Source organism: Hemicordylus capensis, chromosome 2 (genome assembly GCF_027244095.1).
Source record: "Hemicordylus capensis ecotype Gifberg chromosome 2, rHemCap1.1.pri, whole genome shotgun sequence".
Classification (NCBI taxonomy): domain Eukaryota; kingdom Metazoa; phylum Chordata; class Lepidosauria; order Squamata; family Cordylidae; genus Hemicordylus; species Hemicordylus capensis.
In genome coordinates, this window is record NC_069658.1 from 249,128,477 (window position 1) to 249,142,978 (window position 14,502).

Sequence of the window (14,502 nt, forward strand, 5' to 3'; positions counted from 1 at the left end):
GGAAAGCTCAGAAGCCCTTTGGTCCACATTCCTAACATCCTTCTGTGATAGAAATGGATTAACAGGAGGCAGCTGTGCATTTTAAACCCCACCATAGCAATGTAATTAAGAAAAATATTTTTTTGTTTATTTAAAGTAACAAATATGGCAAAACTGGTCGACCCCTGATAAAAAGATATAAGGAACATCTGGCAGACATACAGCATAGAGACAGAACAAAACCATGGGCAGTGCAAGTTAAAGAACGACATCAAGGCAGAGTAGTGAATACAAAGATGTTCACCTTGGCTCTGGAGACAGATCTGAGGAAACGAAAAATCAGAGAAGCCATAGAGAGAGAGCAGTTGCATCCAACTATGTTAAAGAGGAAATGAGGGAAGCAATGAAATTCATTGGTTATTAAGTGTATGAACTTCATCATGCTTTTGTGTTCTTTGCCCTCCTTCCATGGTGTTCCCTAACCCCCGCCCCCTTTGTGATTTTGGGAACTGTACAGGATCAGTTGATTGCCTTCAGTTCTTTAGTTGAATCATGGTGTGGAGTTATATTTAAGAACAAAACTCAGCCACCTTTGTATAGCACTGAGGATGATGTCTTACCTTGAAACGTCTGCTATTTTGTTACATCTGTGGTTTCGTTTTTAAGTTTTAAACTTTTGAATGTTTTTAAACATTTAACTTTTATTGCGCATTAAAGAAGGTCACTGAAAAAGCTTTGCCGTGTGGAAATGAGTATTTCATCGCCCTTATACCGTCTTATTTAACATACTTATCTCCCATCCCTATATAACTCAGTTTATAATAGCAAAACAAAACAGATGAAACAGAAACAGTATGAATTTTAAAAAACAAAACAATAAAGCAGATAAAACACTAAACAGTATAAATTTAATAGATCAATTAAAACAGACCCAATATTTCTACTTTTATTTACTTTATTGGTCCCTCTTTCCATTAGAAGCAAGCAGATCCCAAATGTCACACCAAGGAGCAAAACATTCTGGGTAACTTGGAACAGCAAGAAAATCTCAGCTGTCTCAAATGCCAAGCCCTTGCCAGCTGTGCATTTGCTGATGTCGTACGCCCGGATCCCCAGATGTTGTAGGACTACAACTCCCATCATCCCCAGATGCAATGGCCAAAAGGCATTGTAGCTGGGGATGATAGGATTTGTAGTCCAAAAACATATGGGGACCCAGGCTTGGGAACCTTTGTAGTAGGCTATCAAAAACAATTTGGATATGCCCTTTAGCCTCAATACAAATAGGCTTTATCAAGGTCCCTATGTAAACAGGCAGATTCCTCTCCTTTTCACGGGCCACAGCATCTAAAACATTCTATTGGGAAGGAAGAGACCCCACCAGCAGCTTAAAGAAGAGCAGCAGCTGCCAGAGAGGACACAGACAGCTATTCTACCAGGCAGTGTAGGAAAGGTATGCAACAGTGCAAATGGTTGAAGAGGAAAAGAGCAAGGGATAAGCAAATGCAGGAAGCCATGGGTATACAAACTCCTCTTGGCAATCAATACAGAACAATACACAGGCCTGGTTCGCACAATTGTTCAAATCCAGGTTTAATGTGGGTTACTGACATTGGCATGATTATGTGAACCCAGGCCAAGATGGTTTATGACCCAAGATTAATCTGAGATTTTCACCATGGGCATGGGTTCACAAAGTCATGCTAACATTGATAACCCATATTCAACCTAGATTCAAATGACTGTATGAACCAGGCCCCATAATTCATTATTAAGAGGATAATGTGTGAATTGGCCTTAGTAAGCAGAGGATTCCAGCCCACATTTCCACTCCTGGCTACTCTACTCCTCTCTCCCAGCTAGACTTGTAAAAGAATATTCTCCTGCATTATTTAGCATAGGAGAGCATATTTCAGAGAATTATTCTACCCATTCTATTAAATGTATCGGATAATATTCTTTTACAAGTCTACTCCTAGTCAAGGCTGACCTTTGTGTGTGGATGAACTGGATGGTTGCCTACCTGAAGAGGGTGCCAAGCTGAATTTGGTGGTTCACTGTGTGCTGAGTGTACAGCCTGTGAGAGTTCAGCTGGATCCCAGAACTGGAGAAGGAGAGCACTGGCAGCAACGCAGCAAATGACTCAGAGGTAGCTCTGGGCTCTTTTTCATGGGCATTGCAGGGACAGTGGGGTCAGCAATAGGGCCTCTCACACGGCTAGATTTTGCAATCCTGCACAAGCAGCAGGACTTGACGACACTGATAAATCTAACAATCCGGGGAACCCAAAGGTCACTCCTCACTCAGGGCACGGTTTGTTCTAGGGCTGGCCCTGCTCCTAGCTAGCCTTTAGTTCAGGCCCGCTCAACTTTAGCCCCCCAGCTGTTTTGGGACTACAACTCCCATAATCCCCAGACACCGTGGTCAATAGCCAGGGATTATGGGAGTTGTAGGCCAAGATCTGCAGGAGGGCCGAAGTTGAACAGGCCTGCTTTGCTTTAGTTCAATTAGCCCCACCAAACCTTTCTTCTAGTCTTTGTTTGCATCTCTTCTGCAAAATGTTCCCGCTTTAGCAGGCTTTCTCAGACGAAAACCTCTGCCACTGTATGCATTTAGAAGCTTCAAGGCTGTGTAGAATGACGGGAGTTCTACACCCTCTTTGCAAGTTCCCCTCCCACGTTCCATGAATCCTCAAAGGGGAGAGGAGAGCCAATCAGCTACTCATGCCTCCAATACCTGCTGGCCACAGGACCTGGCTTAATGCAGGGTTCCTCGGACTGACTTAGAACTCTTCTAGATGACTTGGAGTAACTCTCCCCACGTTCCACACTGCTCCCTGCAGACAAGCACGTGAGCCGGGGGAAGCCCAGCAACGTGGCCATCAGCTGTGTTGAAGCAGGGAACGTGGCTGGGGTGCAGCCTTCTGCTCCCCACCTCCCATGCATTCAGAGATCCCAGCAGAGTAGCACCCTAAGCCCTTTTTAAGATATTTGTGTTGTCCGAGTGTGGAGCTGTCTGTGCACTCGTACATGTTTTTGTGTGAATGACTGCACCTGGGCTCATTCAAAAAGTGAACCTGGATACAGGCCTCCTGAAATGCAAGATACAGAAAGGAAGTGCACCGCTGTACCGGTGTTCAACATAACATGTGAATTACTGCACCTGAGTAGAGATCTGTACCTGTGTACACAGTATACTCGTCGTATGAGTGATGAACTTGTGAACAGACCCTACTCAGACATTAAGTTGAACCCTTGCACATAACATGTGAACTACTGTACTGGCGTACAGAGCTATACCTGTGCGCACTGTATACTTGTTATACGAGTATTCAACTTGATGGCTGAATAGGGTCTATTCACATGTTATGTCCAATGCTCATACAACAAATATACTATGTACATAGGTACAGTTATTCACACATTTTGTTGGACACAAGTGCTGCAGTACATTTCCCATCTGCATTTCAGGAGGCCTGTACCCAGGCTCACTTTTGAAATGAACACAGATAGTCATTCATACAAAAACATCTAGGAGTGTACAGACATCTCTACCCTCGATACAACATAGCGTCTGAATAAGGCTTAACTTGAGAAGTTACTTGAAAATCAGTTATCCAGCTCTACACTTCCTCAGTGTCAATTCCTCCATAGGTCTGCTATGGGTTTAGCTATCCCAGAAGCTTTTTCCACAGTCAGAGCACTTGATGTGACCTCTCCGCTGATCAGAGTCCAAAGCCTTTTGACCTAAGGTTTTTCTCAAGTCTCAGCACAAGACTTCCCACCAGTGTAAATACAGTGTCAGAAGAAACACGTTCCAACTGAGCCCCTTCTCGCATAGTCATCTGGCCGCTTGGCTATGTTATATGGTTCCTCTCCTGTCATGTTCCCTACTTCGCTGAAGTTTCCCCCACAATCAGTGCTTGCATATGATTTTTCTCCATTGTTCTTTTCTAGATGCGCAGTAAGGTTAGAGTTACCAGTGAAATCTTTTGGACACCCTGAGCGCTTGTGTGAGTTTGCTCCAGTATGAAGCCGTTCATGTTTCACAAGGGTTGAACTGTGAGAGAACTCTTTCCCACATTGCATGCATTTATATGGTTTCTCTCCAGTGTGAATTCTCTCATGCGCAATAAGATTGGAGCAATCGTTGAAACATTTCTGGCACACTGGGCATTGATATGGCTTCTCTCCAGTGTGGATTCTCTCATGCGCAATAAGATTAGAGCAGTCACTGAAACATTTATAGCACACTAAGCACTGATATGGTTTTTCTCCAGTATGAATTCTTTCATGCTTCATCAGGGCTGAGCTTTGACAGAATTTTTTCCCACAGTGTGAGCACTGATAGGGTTTCTCTCCAGTGTGAATCCTCTCATGTGCAATGAGATTGGAGCCGTCGCTGAAACATTTCTGGCACACAGAACACTGATATGGTTTCTCTCCAGTGTGGATTCTTTCGTGAATTCTAAGTTTGGCAGAACGACAAAAGGTTTTCCCACATTTCAAACACTGGTAAGGTTTCTCCCCAGTGTGAATTTTCTCATGTGCAATGAGGGTGGAACTCTTTGCAAAACTTTTCTGACACATGGAGCATTGATACAGTTTCTCTTCTGTGTGTATTTTCTCATGGGCAATGAAGTTGGAGCTGCTTGTGAAATTTTGCTGACACACTGAGCAACAATATAGTTTCTCTCTGGTGTGAATCCTTTCATGGGCTGTAAGATCCCCAGAAGTCTGGAAAATTTTCCTACATTCTGAACACTCATATGGCGTCTCACCAGTGTGAATTTTCTCATGGGCCTCAAGTTTAGCAGAACTACAGAAATTTTCTGCACATAGCAAACATTTATAAGGTTTCTCTCCAATGTGAATTTTCTCATGTGCTAAGTGTTCCCTTCTGACAGAAACTTTCCCCACGTTTCAAGCATTTATAAGGCTTCTCTCCAGTATGGATTATCTCATGGGCAATAAGGTTGGAGCCACTATTAAAACTTTTCTGACACCTGGTGTGTTGAAATGGTTTTTCTCCAGTGTGAATTCTCTCATGCACTCTAAGGTTTGAGTGGCTTCTGAAGCTTTTTCCACAGTGACAAAGGTGGAGTTTGTAGCAGACCCTATTGTCTTTTTGATCAAAATCACCTTTGTCAACAGGAAGAGTTTCATCCATGCTTTCCCTTGGTTCAGTTCTCCACTTATTCTCTGGTCCCTGCTGACTCCTAAACATTATTTCCTCTTCACAATACTGGAATGTGTCACCTCTTTCCACCAATATATCTTCTAGTGGTCTTTGCTCAGACCCACCCTGATGGCGATTAGGCCCATCACCTGTGGGGATAAACAGAGTTGTAGGTCCTGCTCTGAGTAACTTTCTAAATAAACAGTTATGGAAAGATGGAGCTCAGAAGCAAGGGAGCTCTTCTGAGCATGTATAATCTGCCTTTTCCTTGACAAGCGTACAGGCATCTGAACATAGGCACAACATAATGTCTCAATGGGACTAAAGAATGAAAAAATTGGGAATCAACAATTTTCGGAACCCACATTCAGTTAGTTATGAAAGAAGGTTGTTCAGACAATCATTGTAGCCCTATTAATAAGTTATGTTTAATGCATGTACAATCCATACACAGTGTATCGATCTGTATGCACGTACGGTTATTCACACGTTGCGTTCAACACATCTACAGTAGTGCACTTCCTATCTGTACCCTGCACTTGAAAGAGCCTGTACCCAAGTTCAGTTTTTATTATTATTATTTATTATTACATTTATATCCCGCTCTTCCTCCAAGGAGCCCAGAGCAGTGTACTACATACTTAGGTTTCTCCTCACAACAACCCTGTGAAGTAGGTTAGGCTGAGAGAGAAGTGACTGGCCCAGAGTCACCCAGCTAGTTTCATGGCTGAATGGGGATTTGAACTCAGGTCTCCCTGGTCCTAGTCCAGCACTCTAACCACTACACCACGCTGGCTCAGTTTTGAAATGAACGCATGTACAGCCGTTCACACAAACACATGTACACAACCCAATTCATATGTTATATTCAATACTCACACAAGTGTAGAGTGCATACAGGTACAGCTCTGTACACAGGTACAGTTATTCACACATGCGGTACAGGAGTACACGTCCTATCTGTCCCACGCATTTGAGGGTCTGCACCCAGGTACACTTTTAAAATGAACGCAAGCACAATCATTCACACAATGATTCATACATTCACGCCACATCAGCAGCCCTCCCTCATGATCTGAGGGGCAGGGGAGAAAGCCTCAAAAGCCTTACATCCCCTGCAGAGTGGCATCTGGTGGGCCACTGTGTGAAACAGGATGTTGGACTAAATAGGCCTTGGGCCTGATCCAGCAGGGCTGTTCTTATGTTTAATGGGTTTGGCTTTCTTAGCCCGGCTTTGGCTGATCGTTGGAACAGCCTCAATGTCTGAATAGGGCATAGGTTGTCACTGTATTTTACAATTTGGAATTGAAATAAGTAATATCACAATGTCCAGCAACTCAGACACAAAATATCCTTACCAAGGGAGTTTTCATCTGCTTCCCATTCTTGTTTGGCCTCTATGCAAAGCTCAGACATCTCTGGCAGTGGAACTTCATCCTTCTCAGAAGAACTCACAGTCTCTTGCTGTGAAGAGACAAGAACCTGAAACAGCAGTCAAAATCCCTTTGAAAGTGGGCAGTGATTCCAGACACCATGAATTTCTCTATTCGAAGGGCATATTCCTAAAACCAGTAACCTTCCCAACACATTTTTCTCCACAGTGACTTCAATGGCAATGCCACCATCACACAATTCTAGACAAGCTATAAAAGCCTAGATGGACCTACGCCTAAAACTGACCCTTTTCATTCAATGTAAGCCCCATTTGATACAATCTATATTCAGTGTACACAGGAGCATATCTGTATGCAGGTACAGTTATTCACGTGTTATGTTGAACGCAGGTACAGCTGTCCACTTCCTATTTGTATCCTTGTAGCGGATTAAAGCCTTTGTCTCAGAGCAGCCCACATGGCGGGGGGGGGGGGAATGCTGAATCATCCCTGGTGAGCTGCCTAGCTGGGCTTCTCATAAAACTAATCTACATTTTCGGTAAAATTAAAATGTTGCCACCACCACCCCTCTTATTGACAGAGCTTGAACCTTCCTGGGCTTGGGGTGGAATCCCAGGGAAAACTCTCTTTATTTTGCTATCGGATAAGTACAAAAACCTTCCATGTGTAGACCTACATATGATGAGAAAACTGATAGCTGCTGAGCGCTTGAGGACGCTTTTGCACCAGAGAAATCCCCTTTCCACCCGAGTTAAAAACCAACTCTCAGAGGCTCGTAAAAAGGCTTGTAAAAAGAAAAGAAAAAAGTTTTATTCAGTTACTACAGACTGCTTCCGTCTGAGGCTTTGAGGTTTTAAATACACTCAAAAATACTTAGGTTACAAAAATAGATTTTCTTAGGCTTCAGTTTCAGTTTGCATTTAGGCACTCTTAAAGGTTTACAAAGTCTTTTGCAATGCCTTAGGTGGGTTGAACATAGGCTAGTGTATCTTATTTTAATTACATTGCAGTTAAACAATAATAAAACAGTATCAGGAATATGCAAAGCACACACAGAAAGAAATATAAGTTGCTAATGCAAAATCTGCAATAATGCAAATAATGCAAAATTTTGCTAATGCAAAATCTGGCTAACAAAACTGTTAGTTCTTTAAGGACTTCTGATGGATGCCATCTGGTCCTAGTGATTTTTTAATTTTTAATTTCCCCCAACAGTTTATAATGTCATCTCTCATCACTTCTGACTCAGTTTAGCCTCTGTCCCTGAGAATCTTGGTTCAGGCACAGGTACACGCTCAATATCTTCTGCCAGAACTCATTTGCAAGAAATCAAATGCAAGAACTCACTTCTCTGCAATCTGCATTTCCTCCTTAATAATCCCTTTCACTCCCTTATCATCTATCGGTCCAACTGCCTCCCTGGCAGATTTCCTGCTTATGATGTGTTTAAAGATGTTTTTGTTATTCCCCTTAATGCTTTTAGCTAAATGTTCCTCAAACTCTCTTTTCGCCTCCCTTATTGTCTCCTTGCATTTCTTCTGCCAGAGTTTATGTTCCTTCCTGTTCTCTTCATTTGGGCAGGACTTCAAATTTCTGAAGGAAGCCTTTTCCCCCTTTATGGCTTCCTTGACGTTACTTGTTATCCATGCTGGCATCCTCCTGGACTTAGTGGCACCTTTCCTCCTTTGTCATATACATTCTAACTGGGCTTCTATTATTGTGGTTTTAAATAAACTGGGTAATTTTCCCTTTCAGTTTTCTTTTCACCAAACTTCTCATTCTAGAGAAGTTTCCTCTTCTGAAATTCCAAGTGTCAGTGTTAGACTTCCTTGGCAATTCACTCGTTCCATGTACGCTGAATTTGATCACATTATGGTCACTGTTCCCTAAAGGGTCCATGACACTGACATCTCACACCAGGTCCTGGGTGACACTCAGGATTAAGTCCAAAGTCACCTTCTCTTTATTGGTTCCATGATCAACTGTCCTAGGGCACAGTCATTCAGTGCATCTAGAAATTTGGCCTCTTTGTCATTACCTGAATGTGAATTTACCCAGTCTATGTGTGGGTAAATGAAGTCACCAATGATTACAGCTCTGTCTCTTTGATGACTCCCTGAGTTCCTTCTGCAGCTCCCAGTCACTGTCACCATTTTGGTCAGGAGTGCGATAGCACATCCCTAGTAACACACTTCCTTTCAGGCATTGTATTGTCACCCACAGAGTTTCTTTAGAGAACTCCAGTCCTCCTAGGTTGGATTCTATCGCTTCTTTAACATACAGTGCTACTCCACCTCCAAGGCGCCCTTCTCTGTCCTTTCTATAGAGTTTATATCCAAGGATAACCATGTCCCACTGGTTCTCACTGTTTCACCATGTTTCCGTTATGACCACTATATCTATATCTATATTTCCACTATATCTATATATCTATAGCACTCCAGCTCACCCATCTTGGCTTGGAGGCTTTTGGCATTGGCATACAGGCACCTGTACGCTAGATCTCTTACCTGGTGTGTGCTATCTTTCTTTTGGCCATTTGATCTCTTTGACCAGCTAGCACATCATTCTGTCTGCTCTTTATCTGGTTCTACTCTGTCCCCTTTTAGTTTATCTGAATCATTTACACCCACGCACCTTAAGGGATGGCATCTGCCAAACCGGATACTGCCCAGCACCTGTCAGCTATCTCTTAGGTGTCATTTTAAAAGCTGCTCTGTGACCTTTTTAATTTTAAACACCAGCAGTCTGGTTCCATCTTGGTTCAAGTGGAGCCCATCCTTTTTGTACAGGCTTCACTTGCCCCCAAATGTATCCCAGTGCCTAAGAAATCTGAACTCCTCCTCCTGGCATCACCATTTCATCCATGCACTGAGACCCCTCAGCTCCACCTGTCTCACTGGCTCTGCACGTGGAACAGGTAGCATTTCGGAGAATCTATTTCATTTCAGAATCATTTGTGAGAATCTGCCCAAATCTATTTCTCCCTCTTAAGGTCATCAGGAAATGGCATAACTTCCCTAAATGCCTGCCTGGAGGCAGTCATGGGCTGGATGAGGGATAACAAACTGAAGTTGAATCCAAATAAGATGGAGGTACTAATTGTGGGGGGTCAGGACCCGAGAGATGGTTTAGATCTGCCTGCTCTTGATGGGGTTATACTTCCCCTGAGAGAGCAGGTACATCGCTTGGGAGTGCTTCTGGATCCCAAACTCTCTCTGGTTTCTCAGGTTAAGGCAGTAGCCAGGAGCACATTTTATCAGCTTTGGCTGTCAGCTACACCCATTTCTGGAGGTAAATGACCTTAAAACAGTAGTAGATAAGCTGGTAACCTCCTGGCTTGACTACCGTAATGCATTCTATGGGGGCTGATGTAGTCTGGAAACTACAACTAGTACAGAAGGCGGCAGCCAGGTTGGTCTCTGAGACAACCCAAAGGGACCACATAACACCAATTTTGAAAGAACTGCACTGGCTGCCAATATGTTTCTAAGCAAAATACAAAGTGCTGGTAATTACCTCTAAAGCCCTGAATGCCTTAGGTTGTCATGAACCCAAAGACCACCTTCTTTGTCATGAACATTGCTGCCTATTAAGATCATCTGGGGAGGTCCAGTTACAGTTGCCACAAGCTTGTCAGGGCTGGGCCTTCTCTGTGGCTGCCCCAGGGCTCTGGAATACAATCCCTGTCAAATTAAGAGCTTCTCCATCTCTGATTACTTTCTAAAAGACCCTTAAGGCACACCTGTTTTCTCAGGCTTTTAATTAAAACTAATTTGAAACTGTTCCATTGTTTTACTCTGCGAAATTGTTTTAACAATTCCATGAATTGTTTTTAATTGTTTTTATTCTGTGAAACTGTTTTGTTTATTTTTTTAAAATGTTGTAATAGATTATGTACATTGCCTAGAGAGAGAGATATCAGGCAGTATATAAATATGATAAATAAATAAATATAAATAATCTCACCTCCTCTTCTTTTCTCGTGGTGTTTTCGTGCTTCAAGAGGAAATTCTCTGCCAGGGCCACTGCTTCAGTGCAGGTCTCTGGACTGCCATTCCTGACCCAGCTCTGCATTTCCTCAGGCAGGACAGTCAGGAATTGTTCCAAGATTAGTACCTCCAGAATCTCCTCTTTGGTGTGACTCTCCACTCTCAGCCACTGCCGGCAGAGTTCTTGGAGCTGACTGTAAATGCCCCTTGGCCCCTCCAAGTCCTGATAAAGCAGCTGCCGGAAGTGCTGGCGCCGTCTCTCCCTCATGAGGGCCTCCCCTTGCAAGATGGCGGCCTTCACCTTCCCATAGTCACCCCTGTCATGGGCACTGAGGCTGCTGAAGGCCTGCTCAGCTTCTCTGCTGAGGGCTGGCAGAAGGAGGGCCATCCACTTGTCCCAAGGCCACCGACACACTAAGGCTACTTGCTCAAAGGAGATTAGGAAAGCCTTTGCCTCATCCCATGGCATGGGCTCCCTCAGTGTTGGTGGATTTGCCCATTCTGACTCAGGGGCCTGCAGTGTCCTCAGGAACTCCTGCCACCGGGCTTCCCAGTGTTGTTCCAGCCCCTCCTCTGGTTCTTTCTTAATATGCTCCGGAGATGCCATAGTCTCTAACTCCCCAATACTCCCTGCACGTACAATATTTGGGGCACCTGCAGTCTGCTCCCCCTTCATCAGCTGTGGGGCTGTTGCTGCCCTCTCCTTTGTATTTGCTTCTGTCCTCCAGTTCTTCAACAGTTAAATTTCACCTTTATGATGGTCTCCTCTGGTTAGGTCTGCATTGTAGACTCTGCCTCTCACAATCAGCCACTGTGTCTCTTTCTGAATGACAACGCAGGTTCTCTAGAAAAAGAGGAAACCCCATGTTAGTGAGCCGATTTGTGGGCAATTTAGGGGAAGGTAGCACACAAATAGGATGAGATGTGGATAGGGAAGGAGATTCTTCCTCAGACACAGAAATCAATGTTTTCAAAATCACAAACTATCCCAAAAGAATCCATCCCCAAGTAACATTGCCAACTGAAAACATTGCCAGGAAACATTGGTCTGGCAGTTTTTGTTTGTTTGAGGGGGGGGTAATAGTTGCCAGAAAACCAGGGGGGGGCATTTTGTCAGATTTATGCCCCCACGCCGCATGCAATTTGCTTTGCTCTGTACACCTAAGAGAAACAAACAATGTATACCTGCCAAATGTCCCTATTTTCCCATTCAGGTGAGTGGGAAAATAGGGAGATGATGGCAGGGATGGGCTTCACTCCATTCAAGTATTACAATGATCCATCTTAAAAGATGGCCATCCTGCTAGCCACTTTGGCTTACCTTCAGGAAGGGAAATCAGGATGCCCGTAACAAATGAAGAGGAAATGAACAAAATATTCTTCAGCAAACCACCACAACCTCTGAAAATATAGCATGAAGCCAAACCAAATTCTGTACCAAGAAAGGTCAACTTCTTAGGTGCGTAGAAATTACTCAAATTAAGCCAATTGGTCCACACTGCAAAATGTATTTGGCTGTTTCTATACATAAGAAGAGCAAATAATTTCGCATCAACCGAAAGCCCTATTCTCCTCGACTGCCTGCATTCGTGCTTGCCCACCCCACTGCACCACCCCACACCACTGGCTTTGAAGATTTCGCCATATGTTGATCTCTTTCTAAGCCTCACATGGGCTAGAAATGTACTTTTCTTTTTAAATGAAAGCTGAGATTCTCAGGAAATGGAATTCTATGTCCAATACCAAATTCTGGCAATCTTAGAAGCTCAAAATAAACACATGATACGTGTGGCCTGGACATCCAAAGCTGTGCTCACACACACACTTTGTAGAAAGGGAGTCATACTGAACTCAACTTTCAGAGAGGAACCTATGTTTGCTGTTTTTGCTGCAACAGACATAAAAGTACCATAGCACCTCAAACACCAACATTTATTGTATCAAGCATGAACTGTTCCCTTTGCTAAGCAGGGTCTTCCCTGGTTTGCATTTGAATGGGAGACATGTGAGCACTGTAAGATATTCCCCTCAAAGGATGGGGCCGCTCTGGGAAGAGCATCTGCATGCTTGCATGTAGAAGGTTCCAAGTTCCCTCCCTGACATCTCCAAGATAGGGCTCCTGCCTGCAACCTTTGAGAAGCCACTGCCAGTCTGTGTAGATAATATTGAACTAGATGGACCAATGGTCTGACTCGGTATAAGGCAGCTTCCTATAGCTTGCTTCATCTGATGCTTCTGCCAAAGTGGGTACTAGGCCACAAAATCTTATGCCTCAATAATATTTTAGTATTTAAACTGCTCCGAGACTCTTTGCTGTTTCCACTGAACTTGGCGGGTGTTATTACATAGCAAACCTGCGTAAGCTTGTCAGCTTGAAAAAGAAAACATGTTTGCAGGAATAAGGCTGGAAAAGCAAATTGGCTGCTTTCCCCCACTTTTTCTCCCTATAATCTCTGCTTTGCCATCCTTGCTTCCATGTCTCTCCCATGTTTGCAATCACGGGTTCCCCGCTTTCCCTATAATTGCACTCATCTCACCTTCACCTCACCTCTCTGCAAACTTAACACTGCACCAGCCCCCCTAGGCCTGAGGACCGGTTGCACAGTGCACTGTCTGCACTCGTTTTTGCCAAAGGTAAAGGGAAAACCATGCAAAGTCCGTTTTCCCATTGCAGAGGGCTTGCTACGCATTTTATTCCAACCAGTTCAGCTCCTCCTCCGGTACACTCCTTCCCCAACCTCTCTAGGCAAGAGCTCTAAACTTGGTGGATTAAACCAGTGCAAGCAACTCTCCAGTGCCTGCAGTGTGCTTGCAATTTTGCTAGTGTGTGAGTCATAGACACAAGCTAGACTCACAGTGAGGGCTTCTAAATTAGATAACTATAGGAAGCTGTCTTATACCGAGTCAGACCTTTGGTCCATCTAGCTCAGGATAGTCTACACTGATTGACAGCAGCTTTCTACAGTTTCAGGCAGGAGTCTTTCCCAGTCCTACTTGGAGATGCCAGGAACTGAACCTGGAACCTTCTACATGCAAAGCAGATGCTCTTCCACTGAGCTAAGGTCCCTGGGATTCATTTAGAATGCCACATTCCAGTAGGTCTGGCTGCTGCAGTGGCTGACACCAAGTGAGACTACTCAAATAAACCCCTCTAACCCTCCATCATCTTAAGACTGCAGACTTTGTGGATCTTACATCATACTAACCCAGCTTTATTTATTTTTTCCCCACCTCCTTTTTGCTTTGCTCAAGATCTAGGCTGAGGAAGTGTTCTGGAGATCTTAAACGCTTGTTTTATTTTAAATAATGATATTTTATCCCACTCTTCTTCCACAGAACTCAGGTCCCACCACCAAATTAATTGTCCTACCTCCATCATAGGCACACTGGTTTTTAAATCTTTTAAACTTTACAGTTTTCATAGGAAACAAGGCCTGAGTAAGAAAGAACATGAACACCTGTCTTTGCTGTTACCTTTTGCTTTTTCGAGGGTGGGTACTTGCTGCTGCCCAGCTGCCACATGGCGGGGGCGGGGAAGCAAAAATGCTATCAAGAAAACCCAGAAAAGCTCGTCTTCAAAAAAATGACCTTTTTTACTCTTGCATTTTCCTATCTCTGTGGTCGGAAGGAGGAAAGTAATCCAGAGCGGAGAGGCAGAGATGTCGCAACCTGCGTCGTCCCACGTGTTTCCTCTCTAGGAAGAGCAGGGAGTTCTATTCAATGTGACTTTGTCAAGCCCATCCGTCAAAAGAGGCTTGCTTAAGCTTGGCACTACAGGGGAAGGCTGTGCCTGGATCTGCCCATGGAAATTTTCACACAAGGAAATCAATCAGTTTTATTTGTTTTCGCTCTCTAACACCTACCTTCGTAGCCAACTGCAAAATGTGCAAAAGCCACGCCTTCCTATTGGCTGCCCCAATCGATACAAACGACATCTCTGCTCTGCACAGCCACACCCC

At 44.0% G+C, this 14,502-nt stretch overlaps 3 protein-coding genes across 8 annotated transcripts in view; 1 reads left to right on the forward strand and 2 right to left on the reverse strand.

Annotated features, from left to right (window-relative positions):
- Nucleotides 1-14,502, forward strand: part of LOC128343035 (zinc finger protein 271-like) — a 159,866-nt gene that overhangs the window by 120,876 nt on the left and 24,488 nt on the right. The window lies entirely within an intron of this gene.
- Nucleotides 106-4,568, reverse strand: LOC128343125 (gastrula zinc finger protein XlCGF71.1-like). Its single transcript, XM_053291676.1, has one exon. The coding sequence runs from the start codon at nt 4,566-4,568 to the stop codon at nt 3,780-3,782; it is 789 nt and encodes a 262-aa protein (XP_053147651.1). The 3' UTR covers nt 106-3,779.
- On the reverse strand, nt 4,853-14,500 carry LOC128343111 (zinc finger protein 24-like). Of its 5 annotated transcripts, none has more exons than XM_053291644.1 (4): nt 14,407-14,500; nt 10,521-11,387; nt 6,516-6,639; nt 4,853-5,306 (listed from the first exon to the last, which is right to left on the reverse strand). In XM_053291644.1, exons 2-4 carry the CDS (start codon nt 11,217-11,219, stop codon nt 4,858-4,860), a joined length of 1,272 nt encoding a protein of 423 aa, XP_053147619.1. In that variant the 5' UTR covers nt 11,220-11,387; nt 14,407-14,500; the 3' UTR covers nt 4,853-4,857. The 5 variants fall into 5 exon arrangements, with proteins under 5 accessions (XP_053147619.1, XP_053147618.1, XP_053147617.1 ...); XM_053291643.1 differs by lacking the exon at nt 14,407-14,500 and adding an exon at nt 14,018-14,398; XM_053291642.1 differs by lacking the exon at nt 14,407-14,500 and adding an exon at nt 13,092-13,271.